At 40.8% G+C, this 22,047-nt stretch overlaps 1 protein-coding gene across 7 annotated transcripts in view; it reads right to left on the bottom strand.

The window, feature by feature from the left end:
• The window catches only part of CLUAP1 (clusterin associated protein 1), a 73,770-nt gene extending 52,069 nt beyond the window's left edge, over positions 1–21,701 (bottom strand). For 2 of the 7 annotated variants that reach the window (XM_075106010.1, XM_075106009.1), the window contains exons 1-6: positions 21,403–21,539; positions 20,624–20,735; positions 18,531–18,615; positions 14,273–14,452; positions 13,063–13,158; positions 10–93 (exon numbers count right to left, since the gene is read on the bottom strand). In XM_075106010.1, coding sequence (XP_074962111.1) covers positions 10–93; positions 13,063–13,158; positions 14,273–14,452; positions 18,531–18,615; positions 20,624–20,735; positions 21,403–21,424 — 579 coding nt within the window. In that variant the 5' untranslated portion in view covers positions 21,425–21,539. Of the gene's footprint in view, positions 1–9; positions 94–13,062; positions 13,159–14,272; positions 14,453–18,530; positions 18,616–20,623; positions 20,736–21,131 lie in introns of all 7 variants that reach the window. The other 5 variants (XM_075106011.1, XM_075106006.1, XM_075106008.1 and 2 more) reach the window with 5 other exon arrangements.
• Positions 21,702–22,047: the final 346 nt, after the last annotated feature.

Genomic DNA, 22,047 nt, shown 5'->3' with positions numbered 1-22,047 from the left:
TTTGCTTACCAGAACAGAGTCAATGGCAATTTTCATCATCTTCTCAGCCTCATTTATCTCCAAAGGTCTGGCAATAGATTCTGCTCTTGCTTCCTGTGAAATAAAAATACACCAATATATTTAAACACTGCACAAAGGAACTAATGTGTGTGGAACTGAGGGTGGTCGAGCAACAACAATATGAGCATCTGCATAATAAACGGAGTAGGACCTAGTATTTATTCATCAAGGCTCAGATAATTTAAAGAACACGAGGTGATGAAAAAGTTAAGTGAGGCTGAGTAATTAAGGTATCTTTTCAAAACAAGGTAAGTGCTACTGTCTGAACAGCAAGTATTCTTTAACACAGGTTTGGAAACTGCACTGTTTATTCCATGTTGAGCAAGGTATGCAACATAGCATAGAAGATTTCATCATCTTTACAACATGACCCATGAAAACAATAGTGTAGGTAGATGACCACAGTGTCACAAAACCTGTGGAGCAACAAGCACTATGAACCCATCTAATTCTGCCAGGCAGCTGGGATAGTCAGCAGGTGCCTCCTATGCCCACACGAAAATCAGACGATGCAGATGTATGGGTTTCTCCAATTCTGATAACTGAGTGGTTCAGACTTCTCAGAAAAACCCCAGTGACTCTTGTTTTGGTCCCAAAGGACGAAGAAGTCTCTTCCACTCTCAGCAGTTTTGGAGACAGATGGGCTTAGGGGTATTCAGCGTGCACTTGTTTTTATGATGTCTTACAACACTGACCTCATCATTATATGAAAACTCTGGATTATTTGTTTGCTTCTGGGAGGAGAGGAGGGAGTTTTTCCAGCTGAACATCCTTAAAATCATCTTATGTTGGCAAACTATTTGGTAACAGGTGGATAAAGACGGAAATAGCACCTCTCTAGAGAACATCTAATGAAGAATCACGAAGTGCTTTATAAACATTGTAACAGGCTGTACCCAGCCTACTACAAGATGAATTCTGGAAGCAGATACAATTACTTTGTCAAGTTACCATACCAGACGCTCCAGGTGCACAGGCAACTACTAGCAGAGACAGCCTAGCTTCCTCCCCACCAAATCAAGTTCAGGGAGTTGCATGGTGAACCCAATCAGGGAGCTCATCCACCCAAAAAATCAGCTTTTTGTGCTGAGCTTATTCCTCTGACAGGACCTGCCACATGCTGCACAAAGGCTTTTTTTTTTTCTGGCACAAGAAAAGAAGAAATATTATGTGGGTATAGTGACAGGAGCTACATCTGTTAGTGGCAGTGATAGCTTACACCAAGCAGCAGAAAGTTAATTTGAATGAAAATAAGATACAACGAGTCTGCACCATACATATTCCTGAGTAACTCCACAGGTAGATACTTTTGGAGGAAGACTGGACAAGAATAATGTAGCTCAGTAGCTGTTCTGAGAACATTAAGCATTTAACAAGCTCAACCAAATGCCTGTTTATTCGTGAAGGCTTTGCCTGAACTGAAATGGCAGCAGGATCAGCCTGGTGAAGACACTGCCCTGCCAACTGTACTCAGTTCTTCTGATGGCAACAGTGAGATCTCTGCTGTAGAGCAAACATATTTCAAACAAAACAGTTTATCACTCAGCAGGGGGAAGGAAATTATTTTCCTTCCCACTTTCAAAAGAGATAAAAGAAACAGCAAGGAACTTAGTTTTAATTATAACAACTCCTTTACCAATTTCCTTTCAGTAGCCTGGTAAAACACCCACAGAACATGCACAAGTCACTGCAGTGTGTGTTGGGTCAGGGTAACTGATGGGTTTTAGATATCATTCTGTGGATCTAGCCTTTGAAGTTGGAATAATTTGTACAAGTTTAATGTCTTTTCTTCTCCTACCTTCCCTCTACTACCCATGGAAATGTCACGTACAGACCGGAGTCTTCATGCAGAAATCCACATCATTTTCTAGAACAAGGTTGTCTTACAGTCACACCTGCTTGGAAAAATGTGCCAGGCCAATGGAGAGTAGTGTAAAAGCAGAAATTTTTATTTTCAGGCTGCTGAGTCAGGGCTAAGCTGGAAAAGGAGAAAGTCAGGACAATTAACTGCCTCGCACCCCAACAGAGAGTCCAAGTGGACCATTACAGCTTCAGTCCAGTGGACCATTATATGAATACATAATGGAAATATATTTGAAAAATAAATATATGTTGAGGGTATCAAAGCTGTAGACAAATTTTTAATAGTTCGTAACAGCTTCCCTCACTATCCGTCACTGGGCCATTTTCTGTTATCCTGTGAAAACTCTGAAAGAGAAAACTATTTTTAATGTGTCTTTTCAGGAAAGACCCTGCAACTAACCATATAGAAGAGGATTAAAAGAAAGACTGATCACGTTAGAAAAATAAATACTCCACAAAGATTACGAAGACATTAGGAAAAACATTTACTTTAAAATACCAGAGTTGGTCAATTTAAACATTGTTAAGCCATTAGCAAATTAAAGAAAATAAATTTAATAAACCCACTTTGACCAACTCTGACTCCTCCCATGAGCAAATAGAGCATGTTTTTCCTCCAGCCGAACTCACCCTCGCTAGTATTTCTTACCCAATATAAAATATGCAGTAACATGACAACTGATATTTTTAAAACCTGGCTTTACACAAAGGCTCTTCTGTTCGTGCTTAAATCTGTGGATAGAAATAGGCTGTATACTTGAAGGCAAAACCAATTTTCTAAATTTGTCCAAATGTCAGGTATTACATTGCTAGTGGCTGTACTCACAATTCCTTGTGCTGAAAAAAAGTGTGCAAATGAAACCCAGCTGAAAAATATGGCCTTGTTCATTTCCTTTTAAAGTAATGTACTCCTTGCAATTAGATGTACTAATTAGAACACACATTATAATACTCAAGAGGTTTCCTTTAAATTAACCATTAAAAATAGAGTTCTCAGGAGAGATGAAGAATATACAAAAAATTATCAGGCAAGAGAAGGTAAGAAGCAGAACAATTTAGGACTATGCCTGGTAATTACAACTTGAGAAGAAAACCATATGTAAAACCAGAGAGCTATTTGTGAATGAGCTGATTGTTTACCACTTACCAGTGCTTCCTGTTTCAATGTCCAAGAGCTCCCTGGCTACAGTTTTACATGATAAATACTAATTAAAAATTAGGGAGGCCAAGTGTAAAATTACTTTTGATGAACTAAAGCTGACAATTATTAAAGAAAACACATGAAGGCACACAAGAGACACCATTTGCTGGCATTATTTTTTCTCCCTGGTTGGACTAATATTTGGTGCTGCATGTAGGGGCTGCGATGTTAATTGTTCAAGTTTCGAATCGCACTTTGGACAAAGCCAATTTGGAAATACTAACAAATTAATTGGCTGGTTTAGACTTGCAAGCTTTGTTTTCTTTAGAAATGAGAATTTCATTAAAATAAGATTTCTAAAAGCCTAGCTGACTACCCAATCAAGCAGAGCCAAGCACAGCCTGACAGGATGTTCCCCACAGGACATGGAAAGGTTAGCACTGAAGCCAGCTCTGTCCAAATTGCACCAGTTTTTGCATCAAAAGTGAAGATAAGTTTCCTTAGAGCTGTCAAGTATCATATGGGCTCCACAGACAAAGTACTAGCAGAGGGTCAAGATACAGCTCCTACCATCTTCTGACCTTAGCAGAAAACTGGGAACGGCAAACAGCGCTTTCTAGGTACACTGTTCCTTTCCATCGTGTACCAAGTATGACAATCTGATTCAGAATCCTTACGTGAAGGATAATGCTGTGAGTCCATTCTGAAATCTGGAAGCACTTTCACGGACTCAGTTGTAGCTTGGCTCATTTAGTTTACATGTCAAACCTAGAATGGGAAATAGCTGTACTATCGCTTGGCCTTCTATTGAAACCTGAAGAACTCCTCTGGAAGTCAGTCGACTGTCAAGGCAGTAGCAGTGATGGTAGCACTTGTCTATATGTGGAGGTTCCTGCAAAGCAAACTAAGGCGCAAATTCTGAGTGCACTTGCTACTTTGCATTGTCTTGCTGAGCAAATGTGTTAATGTGAAAGAGGTAATCCATTCAACTTCATAGAATCATAGAATGGTTTGGGTTGGAAGGGACCTTCAAAAGTCATCTAGTCCAACCCCCTGCCATAGGCAGGGACATCTTCAACTAGATCAGGTTGCTCAGAGCCCTGTCCAGTCTGATCTTGAATGTTTCCAGAAATGGGGCATCTACCAGCTCTCTGGGCAACGTGGGCCAGTGTTAAACCACCCTCAGCATAAAAAATTTCTTCCTTATATCTAGTCTGAAACTTCATTACACCCCTGTTGATTCTCCTGTCTCCTTGGGTGCTGCAGTGTTAATGTGGAACACTGAAGCCATCCTAAATTCACGCACTCCCTTGCTGCACAGTAATGTTACCATGCAGAAAGCCAAAAGCAGGGGCATGAGGATGCTACCATCTCTGCAAATGCACCCCACCACTTCCCTCACTGAGAATTTTCCCCCAGGAGCTATAGACTTGATTAATGATGAAGAGCCACTATTGCAAAAACCATTCTGCAAATATGCCCAGGAAAGCATTTTCAATTGGTAACAGTTTTCCATCATTATGCATCAAAACATGATAAACCAGCTTCTGGCATGCTTGATATATAGATAAATGGATGCACATATCTTCTGAACTGCAGTAAAGAATGAAAGCAAGTAATTAAGCATGACCAGCACACAAGCCACTGACAATAAATGCAGTGTAATATACATATATGTTGATGCACTCCAGGGCTAGCAGAGGTTTCTAAACATTTTTTTTTGGTGATAAGGATCAGAAATGAAAACTTTTCTAACACACTGGTCTCGCACCAAAGGTTTTTTGACCACAGGTTACATCCTTCCTCGTTTTTCAGGAGTTGGTAAGCCTGGTACATACAAAAGTTACCTCCTCACTGCCACCATTGCCTTCAATCTTAGTACAGGAAAGATTACATCCCCTACTCCCTGCAAATAGGGGTTTTGCAACTACTGCTGTCTGTGCAGGCAATAAAGCTCTCCTTTTGAGGAGTTTATTATTCAGGGAGTTTACTAACACACACTGTGATCGCATTTGGCCAGTACAGGGAATGGATCATTAGGCATCATTATACAAGAACAGGAAGGTACAGGAGGGACATTAAAAATAATCCAGACCTTCTGAAGGAATCTGACACTTCCTAACAGTCTATTCTCCTCCTCAAGAGATTAAAGCTCAAGATAATTGAGAATTTTGCTGCTTCCAGGCTATGCTGCTTTCTTGTATGCTCATCTCAGCAGTCCACCATGGGAATCCAGAGAGACAGTTCCCTACTCAGCAATGCAGAGCCCTCAGTTGAAGACAGTGCCCGAAACCCCCTGGCTATCCTGATGTGTAAAAAGAGAAGCAACTGGAAAGCATATTTTTTTCTGAAGAGCCAGAAGAATCAGAATGCCTGCCTAGCCAGATAAGAAGTAATCTGAACATATGATTTATGACAGAAGAAACCTCTTACAAATGCTGGCATACAGGCTGCTGAGGCAAGAAAGGGAACTTTAAACCTTTCTGACAAGCATGCAGTTACACTGCTCTGTTCCCTCCCCACACGCACCTCCAGGTCCACTGGTCTTCTGGTTCGAGAGCTGATTCCACTGAATTACCCTCAGCTCAGAAACCCCAGCATGTGCTTACTGTTATCTTTCTAACTCCTTAAACACCTCACCTTTACTTTGCTTCATGTAGGGATTCATGGCACACTGCATTGGCAAAACTTGGATTAGTCCACAGGACTACAGGGTGTCACTTAATGGGTCCTTAACCAGGAGGTGGCTTGCGATGGCTCCATCAGCATCTGGCAAGATGACAAGAACATATCTCTTCTAGCAGAGCAAAAGCTAGCTTTGTGAGTGAATTTACTCATATAAACAGATAGAATCATGGAATCATTAAGGTTGGAAAAGACCTCTAGGATCATCAAGTCCAACATCAACCCAGCACTACCATGCCTCCTGAGCCATGTCCTGAGGTGCCATGTCTACATGTCTTCAAATACCTCCAGGGATGGCAACTCCACCACCTCTCTGGACAGCCTGTTCCAATGCCTGACCACTCTTTCAGGAAAGACATTTTTCCTAATATCCAATCTAAACCTCCCCTGATACAACTTGAGGCCATTTCCCCTCATCCTATCACTCGTCACTTGCGAGAAGAGACCAACCCCCACCTTACTACAACCTCCCTTCAGGTAGTTGTAGAGAGTGAGAAGGTCTCCCCTCAGCCTCCTCATCTCCAAACTAAACAACCCCATTTCCATCAACCTCTCCTCATAAGACTTGCTCTCTAGACCCTTCCCCAGCTTCGTTGCCCTTCTTTGGACATGCTCCAGCAACTCAATGTCCTTCTTGTACTGATAGAAACATCCTTGGGCAGCTTGGACAGGTGGGAGCTCTTTGTTTTTTAAAGGGAAAAAGAGCAGGGTCATCAAAAAGGCAAGACACCCAGTCAGGCAAAAATCTTTTCAGTTTCTCCTTTTGTCAACATGCTTCTGTAACAAAATTAGAATTAGAATTTCCTTTCCTTATAGTTAACATATAAGAAAACTTCAGGAAGGGTTACGATTTTCATAGAAAAAAGGCAACAAAAAGGAGTATATTTTTCAGCAGCATCTTTCAGACCTCAAAGATACATGAGGCCATCATGCAAAGTTGCAGAAAAGGTAGGAGCAGGCACCGTGTACGCGGCAACACCACCCAAAGAGATAGTTCGAATTTTTAACTCACATCAAGCCTTTGACTTCAGTAAACATTGCCATACAATTTGGGTTTCCATTCTCAGCAAAGCTTAACCAGCAATAAGTGGAGTGGCTGTTGTATTCCAGCAACAGAAATACTGGGTGGCTCTCTTCGGGCAGGAACAAAGGCATTTTAAATAGCTAAAATCATTGTCCTTATGTTTAAGCCAGCACATCTTCCTCTTAAATAATTAAAATTTTGACATGGCTATACTTTGTGTCTCATGAAGGAAGGTTAGGAATAAGGGACACTGAAACCTCACCAGATATTCAGAAGATGCTGTTTCTGATTTAGTGCAATTAAGTGAAACTTCTTGCAGAGCCATACAGGTTTTGACAAATGCTGTGACATACAAAAGATGGTTCAAATATGATTTTCTTCCTTGCCAAACTAGGACGGTTTTTCAAAACAGTCTAGAACTGAGCTACAAGAATTCAGATCTTCCAGCTGACTGACAAAATTATCAATGCACTGACACAACTAGTCCCCAAATTGCAAGGAGAAATGGGTCACCCATCAATCTATAGCCAATGCTATGTCTTCAAGCTAAAAACTCTTGGTCAGTACAGAATTATTTCTTACATAAAACACACCCACAAATGTTATATTCACATACCATATAACCATGGTTATGGCTAGCGCAATCTAAAATATAGGACATTATATAGGACATAGGACATTATAGGACAGTATTGATTCAACTGTATCTTACAGTTGCAAGGTTTAATTTTGGCTTCCCACTTTGCAATAAGGCCTTTTCCTCAAAACTGATAGGTTAGGTTTTGGTTAGACGCAGGACAGTTAAAAAAAAAAAAACTGAAGCAAACTAGGTAATTCTCCAGAGTTCTGGCAATTTCAAATTACAAATTTCCACTAGAAATCATATGTGTGGCAACTCTGTAACGAAAGCACAGGAAATGAGAGAAATAAATTTATCAGCTTCCTCCAGGCAGTATCTTGTACCCAGAACTAACATTTGGCAGATGGAAAATGTCTTCAGTGTTACAAAATAAAATATTTTTTTGTAGTTAACTTTCAAATAGTACTGAATAATCCAGCCATCCCTCAGATCACATCAACCTCTCCACAGAAAGAGTCGGCAGCAAGCCTCAGCAGCGTGAGTGGAGGGAGGCAGGGAGGAAGTGTTCTTTAATCAAAAAGCTGCAAATAAAGAGATCCAAGTTAAATGCCTTCAGTGGCAACTCTTTTCATGGTAACTAATACCATCTCAGTTCCACAGCTGGATCTAAACGCCTTTGGCTCTCCTAAGAGTTTAATTCAAGTGTTTCACAAACTGAAGTCAGTAAAAGAGTCTCAGTGACTTCCATCAGTTTTGGAACAAGCTTATACTATGCGCATACATAATAACACTCGTAGCAGTACCCTGTACTCACTCAGAAATTTATCCTCCATAGACTGGGAAACACTATAACTGGCTGTTAAAAGCTTTAATCTACAAAATTACAGAAACTACTTTACGTACACAAGAGGATACACAGGGAATAAAGAGTTTGTTCAACGTCACAGATGGAGTAAGTGCCAAGAGGAGCATTAGAAAACAGAGCCACTGCGCTGCCCGTCTTCAGCACAAGGTAAGTACGTTAAAAAAAATTATTTTAATTTTTCTTCACTTTTACATGGCTTAGAGCTAATTAAAATGTAAATAAAATGAAAACAACCTTGAGAAGGTCTGAAATCTTTATGCCTGCCACCAGCACAGAGGCAGTTTTATTCTGGAATTTTTTTTTGCTTCATTATCTGACTGTGTCTAATAATTCAGCAAGCCTGAGCAAGGCAGCTTCTTGACAGGCTCCTGCTAATATGTCCACAGGACCTCTGGCAGATGCAAAGTGGCAGGCAGGCAGGCAGCTTTGCTGAGGTCTTATAAATAGCCGTGAATGTTTCCTTTTGGATTTTGGATATTCCATGTATGGTAATTTAGGAGCGTTCTTCCTCAGCTGATCACAACTGACCTTGAAAGTCATTACTGCTTTATTTTGTGCTAAAGAATTATTTGGATCACCTCATCACCCCTGCCTCCCCCCAAAGAGTCATCTTACTATTTCCCCACAAACAACCGACCAATCACCAGCTGTTACAGGGTAGAGAGGACCACTGACTGTACAACGCCTGTTGGCCGTCTGTTCACAAGACTGCAGCAGTCAGCTGTGTCGGTCCAGAGGCAGCCACCACACATGAAACCCAAAGCGAATGCAGAGTGAAGTGGTGCTGCATTTTGCCCGAGCACTGACATTAATTCTATTGCTGTTTTTCTTGATTTTGGGTTTGACATGCATAATCACAACACTGGTACTTGCAACTTCTACTTCTTTTAATCATCCTAAACCTTTTGCATAGTGGTTGAAGAGGGAGAAGGAAATCCAAACAAAATCTCCCATCCTCACAACAAATCCAAATTAACCTCCACCTTCTCCATCAAAAAAAAAAAGCTAGAAAACAGATTAAAGAAAACCAGAACTCAAAGTACCTAGTTACTCTCCCAAAGCTGGCTGTAAATATTCTGAAAATTAAGGCTATATAGTAATGCAATGCAGAGAAAGTCCTCCTGGCAGTAAAGGAAACAATGAAGATGAAGACATACGTCTCCATGCATAGATTTTACTTTTCACCTAGGGATGTGTTTGTCAGGGACTAAAAACTTGTCTCAACGTTGTTGACAGACAAGTTTCACAACTAAAGCCTAATCACTATGGCAGCTGGACGGAACAGTTTAATCACCAAGGCTGAAGCAGCAGGAATGTGTGCCCCATTATCTCAGAGTGCTCGTCCTCCACACATACAACCGGGCCCAAGGATGACTGGCAACATATGGGGGCGGGGGGGGGAACAGATGGACTCAGACCCTCTAGAACTTTTTAACCACCCCGTAGTGACACTACTGGGCATGTGCCCCACCGCCGAGTGGGAGGCAGGGGTATGCAGAACAGTTACTGACTATGCAAAAGAACAACCATATAAAGGGAGCGTTCTGGAATCTCCCCTTCCACTGGACTTGATGAAACATTAGACCATTTGGACTGCAGGGACTGCCTGGACAGACAGATGAATTGCCGCATGATCTGTGGTGGTAGCTATTGCAACAGTTCCACTCTCTCACTCTCTCCCTCTCATTCCCCTTTTCACCTTTCCTTTTTCCCTTCTCTTTATGTGCTTTTCTCTCCCATATCTATTTCTGGCCAAATAAAGTGACTTAGCACTTGACTCTGTTTTGAGTCTTAATTCTGTTTCCAAGAACGTAAAAGGAACCTCGTCATGATAACACATTGGAGTTAATCTGAAGTTAATCCCAGCCGCCCCCAACTTCCCAGAATTATCTAAGGTCAGATGGAAAGCAAGGGGGTTTAACCTCTGCCAAACTGTTCAACCCAACAGTGGATCGTGACAGTGTTGTACCTAAATTCATTCATCAACTCCACTATGCTCTACAAATTCCAACTTTGCAAATTCTATGCTTTCAGGTTTGGACCAGTAAGACTGGAAACTGTGAACTATCTTGCAAATGTATGGCTTAAGTGCGTTTTAAAATAAAAATTCTGTGTCCCCACCATTGCACTGCTGCAGGACACCAATAACCTACACTGTGCTCATATGCACTTGGTCTGGAAACAACAGAGCTTCAGTGGAGTTCAACACTTAACTCCAAAGAACCTCTGATCAAGTCAGGCTCTTCATCCCTTTCCCCCTCAGTACTGAATTGTCCACCCAAGTTACCTGGCCAAGCTCCCATTTAACAGTTACCTGACAGTACAGGTGACACAGGCATAACAACACACACACATCGCCTGTACTCACCCTCCACACCCCGCTGCATGAGTTGGGATCCACTGACAGCGGGAAAGGAAATCTCTGCACATATCTGCAGGGCTGGAACCAAATGGCTTCTCTTTACATTTAAGCTTTCTGCTGCTTTAGGACTGTTAATCAGGAAGTGCCTTCCTCTTCTTTTTCAAATATAAAATCTGATTTCTTTTTTAAACCAAAATGACATCTGTGATTTTCACCTGATGCCAAGAGTATAGGTTTTGGTATTTTGGTGTTTGTGGGTTTGTTTGTTTTAGGTTTTTTTTTTCAAAATCTGAACCTAACAGCGTCATAGTTTGAATTCAGCAAATTACTACCTGTAGGTTTTGTTTCTTCCTCTGTTCTTAAAGTTTTTTTTACATTACAGATCAACTCTAAAAGCATTTTACATATACATAAGAACTATATATTCAGTCAGGAAATAGCGTATTTGCAAAAGCATCAGAAAGGCACGGTACCACACTTCCAGGAAAACAAATACAGACTTAAAATCTTCCCAATAAACAGGCACATACATTTACATCGCTATGTATCTGCAATACAACTAACAGAACCATTCCCTTAATAAACTCTTCTCTATCTGAAATTTGTGTCATTCAGAAAGTGATTTGTTAAAAAAAAGTGTTCCATGACTTGGAGCAATAAAATTTATCTAACGTATAAGGCTTTTCTACACAGTTTCTATATAAATTATGTGCAAAAAAAACCCCTTCAATAAAGAAGGTAAAGGTTGTGACACAAATTAAAGTCAACATTTCTAAAGGAAATAATGAGTTTTACTTCACTTTTTCCTAATGATCTTTCCCCAAAAGCTGCTCAGACTATGAGAACAGACCTAGTCAGCCCATTAGTGCCAAATGCTGGCATTTCTTTTACAGTTACTGGAAACTGAAGCAGTCTTCACTTAGGATAGAAACAAGATATATCATCAGTCTGTCTAAGCCCAGGCAGAAAGATCCTTCATTTAAATATTTGGAAATGGATGGACTAGGAAAAGAAAAAAAAGGTTCGGGGAACATGAAACTACCGTATTTTCAAATTCATTGAAACAGTAGCATACCTGTTGATGCATTTTAGTACATGCAACAAGTTTCAGGACATAAAATGTAATGAAAAAACAAACCATAACGGTTTCCTATGGCCCTTTAGTAGCGCAGTCCCTCTGCCAGTGCAATTTATTGCATTCATGACTTAGCCACGCAACATCACCAGAAAATATGCAACTGAAATAATGATCTTCACATTAAAAAAAAATAGTAAAAATAACCTTAAATTAATGGCAACTAATTTGATATTTACACACCAAGCTCTAATTCCACACATGAAGACAGAGTTAACTGCACTTCTACTTTGGCCCACCTGGAATTGGGCAGGAAGGGCAGGCAGGGGATGTCATTCCTGTGATGATCTGAGCACCTCACCACCTTGGTGAAGGATCCAAGGAAGTTGTGTGAAATGAGGGTCAGCTCCTCACTGCCCTCAACACCGGCTGCTTAGCAAGAACTGCAGCTCCCCTGACTTCTGTGCGCATTATCAGACCTACCAGCAATGGAAGAAAACGGCAGCATTTATCCCTAAGCCTCTCATGTGACGAGCAAATTTCATACTTCAAGTGAAGGCAGAGTTGGGTGCATATAATTAAAAAAGCTTGACAAATTCCACCAAACAACTGGTTGCTGCAACCTCATGGCTTTTAACTTGAAACCTATTTGCTTTGCTACAGGCTGAAGTCTCAACTTTGTCACACGTTTGTGTACCAAACTCGGCATTTAACACCCAAGCCAAAAATGGGTTCTTCAGGTTTAACAAATCACTGAAGAAGGCTGGAACGAACCAGTCACAAATCATAAGGAACAGAGGATGAAAGTCTATTCTGCTGCTCTCTGGAGGTTCTCACTGTGCTGTCACAGCATCACCTTGTACTTTTAGGATATAAACCCAGAGCTAATGAGAAGCAAAGATCATCTTTCCTAAAACAGGATTTCTTCAAGACAACAAGTTCAATCTGTCAAACCTTTTTGGAAAAGGCAAACTCTGTACCTATACAGGATTAATCAGACCCATCTTGTGCATTCAGTCATTCAACCCAGTGATGAGACTAGAAAGTCTACTAGACTCTAGCAGAGTAGCAAGAAACAAACGCAGTACGGAGTGAACATGCTGTTGGCCAGTCGGGGTCAGCCGCCCCCACCATGGCCCTGCCCCTCCCAGCCCCCCATCACGGGCAGAGTGTGGGAAGCTGGAAGGGTAGCCGACCCCCCACGGTGAGGAGAATTAACCCCTTCTCAGCCAAAACCAGCACAATGAGTGAGAAGGAAATGCAAACTTTCAGACCTGCTCCTTCAAACTCACAGAATATTCATTTTAGATGCAGCTATTAAGAAGAACTACTGATACTTTTTTCACCTTTTCTCTTTGCAAGATCCAGCAAACAGAAGTTCTTACAGACTCTCCAGTGCATACTCACCCTTAGTTCAACTTCTTTGCCAAGTAAGTCGAACAGACTTGCTCCTTTGGAGGTGATTTCAGAAGCAAGCTGTCTAGCTGCCTTCAAGTCAGCAATCTGGAAACAGATCAACAGCACTGAATAGCAAAAGATAATACCCAATATCACAAAGAAAACCCATGACAGAATTGTCCCATTTTGACGTTAAAATTGCATGGGAGGTCCGCACAATGGCCAAAACTCATTATAGCATTGAAGAAGTTGTCCACTGAAATCAGAGCAAGCCTGCCTCTTGGCTTTAAATGGTCTAGATGAGGCACCATCTAGACATAGGCTTCTGGGTGAAACTCCAGCCACTTTAGGCCAACAACAACAAAAAACCCTCCTCAAAACTGTGACTCAGCCAGTTGTTGGTTCATGTGCTGCCCAGGGCACAGGGAAGCCTCACCTTTTTCATATGCAAAAGTAAAAAGTACCTATAACAAAAGGTATGTGACTAGGACATTGAACGGGTAATGAATATCAATCATCTACATACATTTTTTCTTTATTTCTTCAGGTGCCTTCTTCAGAGAGACACACCAGACTTACACAGAGGAAAAATCACCTGTGCTTTTGTCATTTTTTTCAAGAACAGTGGTATTATTGCCTAACAAGCAGGCATGACATAGCATAGCTACAAAAGAATCAAAGACTAAAAAGATTGTAATACAGAATAGGAGCTAAAACTAACAAAAAGCAATAAGAGGATTTCCTCTTATTTAACAAAGTGTTGGGGTTTTTTTTAATACCTAGAGATGGCATTTATTTGATTTATTTATTTGATGTCTGTTAGGGTAACGTGAAGATTCCCCTTTCCTTCAATGCAAATGGGCTGAAAACCTTCTTTTAGACAGTATTTTGCAAACTTCTCCTGTTGCAACAAGGTTAGTAGATAGAAAATAGTCTTTATTCTGGCCTACTCCAATATTTCTATGATTTCAACAGCAGTCCAAACCAAAGATAACCAATTTTGTTCCACTGTTGCCTTGCATTACACTTCCAGCTGAGAATTCACAGAGATTAAAAAGAAATCATAGCATATAACCTCAGGTACAGAAAGTAGGAGTTAAAACCATACCCACTTCCTTGCGAGAGCATTCTCTACCTAAGTTTCAGACAGAAAACAGATTTGGTTTTCATAAGTTAACACAAAAACCCTGCCCAAACCAAGAGTACAAGTTTTCCTTACTTTTGAGCCAAGATCAAACTTGAACTTGCTGCTGTCTTCCTCACTCATGTCTGCCCGTTCCAGTCCCTTGGTATTCATAGCACTATAAAGCACAGAGGTGACCTTTAGCAGTTCCTTCACTGCGTAGCCATCTGCCTGGTAAAGCTTCTTAGTGTTGAGCTTTATGTGAGCTTTGGTAGCCTTTGGGAAGAAAGAATGAATTCACCGTGTCACAAAGAACAAAATCCTCATTTACCTCTTCACACTTCACTCAAAAGCCCTTTTTGGGAGCACCATGCTCTGCTTTACAGAAATAAATCTTCCTGTTTTGAAACACAAGGTTGCCTCATCATATTACTGATGTTTCTAGAAGAAATTTTTCTAAACCGTGCACTTTCTGCATGTCAGAACATTTGCAGATAATTGCCAGAATGAAAAAACTCAAACTACCCATTAATTCTTCCCTGCATGAAGATCAGCAAAAACCCTGTGCACCACTTAAATTCAAATTAAGTTTAAGTGGAATGTAAGTGCTGCCCAGGTCTTATGATGCTGCTGCAGAGAGGTAAATTTCACCCTTAACAAGTTACAAGAATAAGATCAATTATTCTAATTGAACTGTCTTCTCTTCCAGCAGTACCTTCAGAATACTTTGTTTCTCTCAAATTTTCCCCTGCTATGATATTAGTGATTTTATTCCCTTGTCTTCCATCTCTGAAAAGTACAGACAGATCAGTAAGGAAAAAAAACATTTAAAAATATATTATCTTTTTACACTTCGGAAGAATAAAGGGGGAAAAAGAGCATAACAGAAATGACATCTGTCACAGAAAGGACACAAATGTTGTTCTTGAAATTCCATACAAGATTGTATTATAAATGAATAGCCACAAGAGCCAACACCAAACTTCAGGTAAAATTTTGAGGCAGTCTTCCTGATGGCATGACTAAACCCGCAAGCAAATAAAAATTGATCACCGGTTATGAATACAAAAACTAAGCATCTAAGTGACTTAACATCATCTTTTCAGTATCTTTTTGAGGTGAAACTTCTGCTAAAATGTTTATCCTTTGGGAATACTGTGTGGTGGAAAGAATCTATCCTCAATTCTCTTGTGGTAGTACACAACTTTGGTATAACAGAGTTACCGTAAGCAATTCACACCCCTTTAGGGCTCTGACAGTGCAAGACCCTCAATCTGGGGTAAAAGACTCAGACACTAAAACAGTTGGTACAAGTTGTGCCCACTCTGCACTGAGCTTCACTGAATAATTACTGACTGCAGGAAAATTTTCTGTGAAACTAACAAGAGAGAGGACCACATTGGAAACCATGGATTTAGCTCCAACTTTTCAAAGAACAAAGGAAACAAAGCAAATAGTGTTGGCCCATGTTCCTTTGTATGCATCTTGTCAAACTTTGTGACTTCACAATCAGGTTTCCAAGAAATGTTTACCTCTTACCGACTTGTCCCAAAATCTAAACCCATCAGAGGAAACTGACTCTAAATCTGCTTCCTGCCAGCAGGAATTCAGCTGAAAAGTGAAGTCTAAACTTCCAGAACAGGTGACTGATGTTGCACACCCTGAGCTAGGGGAATACGAGACTTACAGTACAAAAAACCCTCATTGCTCTTGAAAATTTTGACCAGCATGACCTCAAATGAGCCAATACACAAAGCGGAAAGCCAGATAGGTTCTCCTTCCTTCCCTTTCAGTAGGAGGAACCTAAAAAACGAATCGTAGAAGCAATAGGCATTAAATTTTAAGAGAAGCAGGTCATTAAATTGTCAGAGTCTGTTAAACATCCCCTACACAAAGACGATTAACACACCACATCATAAAGGATGTTGTTAAAGACAGAAATTCCAATTTCAGTTCCATTCAACCCCAAGAGAGAAAAATCAATGCCTAGTAAAAGGGGAAAAAAAAGTTCTTTTCACTCAAAGGCTACTAAAAAAGATGAAAAATACATGTATTTTTTCCAATTAGCATAATGACACTCCTTACTCAAGAAGGTAACTTCATGTTTGGAAAGCTCGAGACAGTCACCTATTTTATAACGACTCTAAATAGTTTTAAACTATCAGTAAAAATCACCTCCAGCTATTCTGAAGATCAGATTATTACAATGCAACAGAAAAGAGAAATAGACATACACTGCATCAACAGCCAGGAAGTTTGCTTTACTTTAAAATCTGCTTTATTATTATCATAGAGTCAAGTTTTGACAGTGTGATGGAAATGCAAAAACAGCCCAGGGAAGAACCAGAACTCCCAGCTGAGCGTTCCAGCCACTTGGTTGCAGAGTCACAGTCTTTAGCCCATCTAGCCCAAACATTTTGCACTTTTTCTTGTACAATGGCACATTCTTCACAGGAAGTACGAGGATTGTTCTCATCTCCCTGTCTTGTTTAATACTTAGGATAGTCTCCTGGGTACTGAGGTAGTGGCTCTAAATCTCCACAGGCTGAAATAGGAACTGAACATGCGATGCTTCCCGGAAAGCACTCAGGAAGATTATTAGCAGATATTGCATCAACTGCTCCTCCTGTTACTTTTTAAAAAAACCAAATATGCCTGCCTTTTGCAACATGTTTGGTACCTTGATTTGCTTGGTATGTTTGCAATAACCCACTTCCATGAGACTAAACTCATCAGAGGCTTTTGCTGCACCCTGCCTCAAATTTGGATCCAAGTGGGCTTGAGTAGGAACCAGGAATTGAGCCACACAGACTAGGGCAGTTCTAGGTGGGCAAATGATTAAAAACACCATGTAGGAGAACCCTGCAGACACTTTGGGAACTTTTGGGTCTGAAAAGCAGACATTTGGTAAGTTCTCAAACTACCAGTAACACAGAGCAATACATAATTTGTGTAAAAAATTAACACATCTTTACTCCTTATTCAGTAAAGGAGAACAATACTCTAGTTATATTTCATGATGATTAATCTATCCTGATATTCTCTTCTCAGACAAATCTGTCTCCATCAAATCTCACATCTGGCTATGGATGCATGAAGCTATTGGCTACCGGAGAAGATAACTGGATTCCATGGACAGTGAATTATTAAGGAAATGTCTACAAGCTTTTCTCATTCTGAAAATGCTGAAAACCTCAAATAATCCCCGTATAATCTTGTAATAGTAACTAAGTACAGGATGATTAAAGAAGTTTCCTTTAATTTGATTTTCTGAATCATATTATGTAATTCTTCAAAACCCTTGGGATTTCTTAAATGAAATCAGCTATTAAAAGGAAAATATATGCATAGCGTTATTTCTGCTTCCATACCTGTCCTTTTAAAACATGTTTGATTTGGAGGGGGAAAATACCTCCAAACAAAATAGATCTGTTCACTACTACTTATGATGCTCCAGGGCTCAAAAGTGCATTCTGGTACGTACGGATGTGTATCATGCTCTGAACACAGTAAAATTAAGAATTAAGAAAATTTATGGTGGACATCATCACAAATCAGAAGGGAAAAGCTGGCTTGGTTCTAAAGTAATTTTAATTATTTTTTTTTTTAACTCGAAGAAGTATTATAAAGGAATTAATCTTTGGTATTAGCATAAAGGCTTCCACTGCTTCCAGACCTACCTGCAGCCCCACTAAGATTTTTCCATCTGGTTAAGAGTGCTCTGTGTAAGCATGTCATTACAGCAAAGGCTCATGCTGCACCAAAGTAACAAGAATGATATGAAGGACAATGTTATTTTATTCTATGAGACTAAAAAAAGTTGACAGCCCAACACAAGTATGCTCACGCATAACACAATAAAAGATTTCATCGAAGAAAAACACGGCTCAATCTAGTGAGAAGGCTCATACAACAGAATACCAATATATGACTCTATATCATAATGAAAACATCAGAAATTATTATTATTCAAGCATACAAAAGAATCGGGCATCCAAAGTTAGCGATAAATATGATGGCATCTCTTCTGCACCCATTTAAATGGCTTCAAAAATTTTCATACCTACAGCTCCATCTTTCACCATTCCCTTTTTATAAATACGAAGTGATAAGGATGAATATTGTTTTAGAGTAAATGTTTATAGCCCCATTCTGCAAAGAGATGTATGTAACTCAACGTGATTTCAGTAACAGAACACCCTGGCCTGTTCAAGTTTATAACAGCACAAGCTATACAATACATACTCAGCCACCTGTTGCAAGGAAATTGTAAGGGGTTAAGAGCAAAAGCGTTAAAGCTAATACAGAACCAGGATTTCAGTGTGCTTAAGCGCAACTCCTTAGGCAGACTTACCATGAACTGAGCCACCGCCTTAATGAAGAAAACACGGTCCTGCTCTGTCTCCACGTCAGGAGGAATATCAGTTTGAGGTTCATACCTGTGGAAAGAAGCACGCGAGTTTCTTGTCAGAATCTACAAGTGCAATAGTAAAGAGACTGGCTCATTTGTGAGGCAAAAATCAAACAAAACAACCGTGTATGAGATGGGAAAATAAATCTTTAGCTCCTACTGAAGACTGGGGTATCCAGACCCTGGAATGCATACATTGGGTTTGCATACAAACCACAAAGCTGTAACACCTGAGACACTTCTCCAGAAGGAATTGTTACTCTGGGGTCCTGAACACATCTTTTCAGTCAGTTTCACAGAGGAGCAAAACTTAGCTGGCTCAATCAAGCCTGTGAAATGCTTATTTTCAGAAATAATTTACTACTTAAATCACAAGCTGCTTATAGAAATCAAACTAAAGTTAATCATGTGTGACTTCACAATTTAAAACACCAGGCATATGACCAAGTTAATACTCGCAGTCTTTCCGGTGGTATTAAAATGACTTGTTCTAGATTTCTGCTGTTGGTAACAACAAAACCAGCCACCTTTGAAATGTTACGACACTTTTCCACACTCTCAAAATACACAAGAACTGTTCACACTCAGACATCATTCCAAACATATTACTTTCAAAAATAAATAAAACTTATGAAAAAGCAAATTGAAAGATTTGTGAAATGCTTTAAAAATACACTAGTGAAATGCAGAAACTTCTAGAAGTCACCAGCCTACAGGAACCAGGGAAGAAAAAAGGTAAATTCCCAGTCTCATAAAAGGCTTTGAGATTTTCAGCATTCAGACAGGCAAAAAAGCATCTTCGCTTTCAAATCACATTTGAAATTATGAGCAAGGCACATGCAAAGTTGCCTCTCTGCTTTTAAGTGTAATTAAAAGGCAGGAAGAGCTGTCTGCCTGCATCAAGGGTACTTCTGAACCACAATAGAAAAGGATATCAGTGTTCAGTTGCTATTTGGTGTTAGGCATAAGATTCCCAATAATGTTATAACACATAAGTTTAAGCTTTAAAAAGTGTTCAGGTTCATTAGAGAAACATATTTTTAAAACAACATTTTTGTTTTCTTTCAATTGCTCTGTTATTTTACTGTTACATGCTAGGGGGCACACTGATTTATGTTTTTAAACATGAGTTGAAAACAACGAGTAATTTAGACCTTCAGTGTAACAGCAGGATTTAAAAGAATATATAGATAACTTAATCCAAGTAATTTTGAATCATTCTAAGTATTTCCCTATGTTATTACAATTACAACAGCGTTCAGCAAATTTCTAATGGCTCAGTAATTAAACTTAATGGACACTAATTATGAATCCAGGCCAAAAAATAGCAATCAGGCAAATGGGTCACTGTCATATTTTCAATTGTAATATTCTACCTTATGAGTAGCTTAAGAAAATTAAGTTTATTTTTTCACTAACGTGGGAGAAAGAAGATTGTGTGTAATTTGATCAGCGCCTCAAGTTTCACATATATTTAACCAAAGTCCGTCAATGGGTTAAGAGGTGTAAAACTACAACTGTATGGTAATAGATTAGTACTGTATCATTCTATTTTTTTTAAGAGATGGCATGGGTGCTAGACAATACCAGGTTGAACCAGTAACAACTGTAGCAACAAGGTAAGAATTAACTGTGTTTTGATAAGTTCCGACTATATACCACCCTGTTGGGGTGCAAGGTCAGATATAGGCAGAATGGTAATGGGATTTGTAGATTATGTGAAAGAGATATGGCTGTTTTTGAATAAGTATGTCCACCGTCAGGATGCAATCTCTGCAGGACTGAGTCACTCTATTTTCTACTTCAACTACTAAAACAAACTCAGTTTTTTTCATTGTATCATTAAACTAAAAGCCTGCAAATGTAACTACCATATTTTCAATATGATATTTAGAAAGGCAGACCTCAAAGAATTACTAAGTATCATTATGTTCCTCTTCAAACTTCTTAATACAGTTTCACATGAAAACATCAGCTTCAAAGATACGTATCATGTCCCAGCATCAGCCCCAATATTTGTTAGCCTAATTACCAACCTTTTCACTAGCCAGAGAAGTACTTCGGAAACAAGCATGAAGTTTGGGGTATGGAAATTCTCCATAGATATGAGTCGGGGATACCCCAGTGCCCTCATCATCTCGGTAAAATCTGAAAAACAAGCAAGAACAGGGATTCCTTCTTACATATCCAGCTAGGACATTATCAAGGACTCCGGTTCCCACATCATGCTGTTCATTTACCATTAGATATACCCTGTTCAAAGCACTCTCAAAAAAACCTGGATGGGTTAATTAAAATAATAATACTATCATTTCAATAGAAAACACACCTGAGTAAAAAGGCAAATCTTTAACAGATTTACTGGGCAGAAACAATGTTAAAACAGCTTCTCTGTACAAAACACACCATTTAAATGAAGTGAACTGTGGACTGCGGTGATCACCCCTAGGCAGAGGCGGGCCTGTCCCTGTTCTCTACTTTTATTATGTATGCCCTGTTAAAGCGCAGCCTACCAGTCAATTTAAAGAAGAAAAGTAAACAAACCCTGCAGCAGGCTTTCCTGTAGCCCTGGCCTGAGGCAGCCCCAAATCCCCTCAGCCGCCTGCGCTGCCTCCTGGGTCTCCAGGTGAAACTACGGGGCAAAAATTTAAAGGAAAAGCGGGGCCCGCCCGGCTGCCGAGGCGCCCAACGGGGCCGGGGCGGCTCGGCAGGCCCCAGCCAGCCGCGGCGGCACGGAGGGCCTCGGAGGGCCGGGGGTCTGCCGTGTCCCGTCCCGTCCCGTCCCGATCCCGCTGCCCTCATGGACGCTGCTCACTCCTGAGGTCGCGGAACGACATCGCCGGGGAAGCCCAGAGTAGCCCGCGGGCCTCCGCCTGCTGCTGCTGCTGCTGCCGCCGCCGCCGCACTAGGCCGCGCCGCTCGTCGCCACGGCAACCCCACCCTACGGCGCAGCGGCCGGGCCAAACTCCTGCGGAAAGTGAAAGGGCCGTGGCGGCAGGCCGGGCCCCGGGCACCCTCTTACCAGCCGGGGCGGCGAAAGCGAGCGGCCCCGCCGGTCGCCCGGCCTCCCCTTGGCTCTGCGGGGTGGCAGGGCCTGCCGGTGGGATGGCTGCTCCAGAGGGTACCGGCATACCCTGAGGTACCAGCAGTCTACCTCAGGCAACATCCAGCCTCACCTTTGCAGAGCCTGCGTTAAATGTGTTATTCAGGGAGCAGGGAGGGAAGACTAAGAGCCATCATCAAGCATTTTCAAAGACCCACTGGTACAGATACTTGACCTAGACAGGCTGGAAAGGTGGGCCTGCAAGAACCTCGTGGAGTTCTACAACGCCAAGTGTAAGGTCCTGCGCCTGGGTCAGGGCAACACCCAGCATCAGCACAGGCTGGGGGATGAAGGGATTGAGAGCAGTTCTGTGGAAAAGAACTTGGGGGTACTGGGGCATGAAAAGCTGGACATGAC

This window comes from Phalacrocorax aristotelis, chromosome 10, assembly GCF_949628215.1.
Source record: "Phalacrocorax aristotelis chromosome 10, bGulAri2.1, whole genome shotgun sequence".
Classification (NCBI taxonomy): Eukaryota; Metazoa; Chordata; class Aves; order Suliformes; family Phalacrocoracidae; genus Phalacrocorax; species Phalacrocorax aristotelis.
This window is presented reverse-complemented; position numbering and strand designations above follow the sequence as displayed.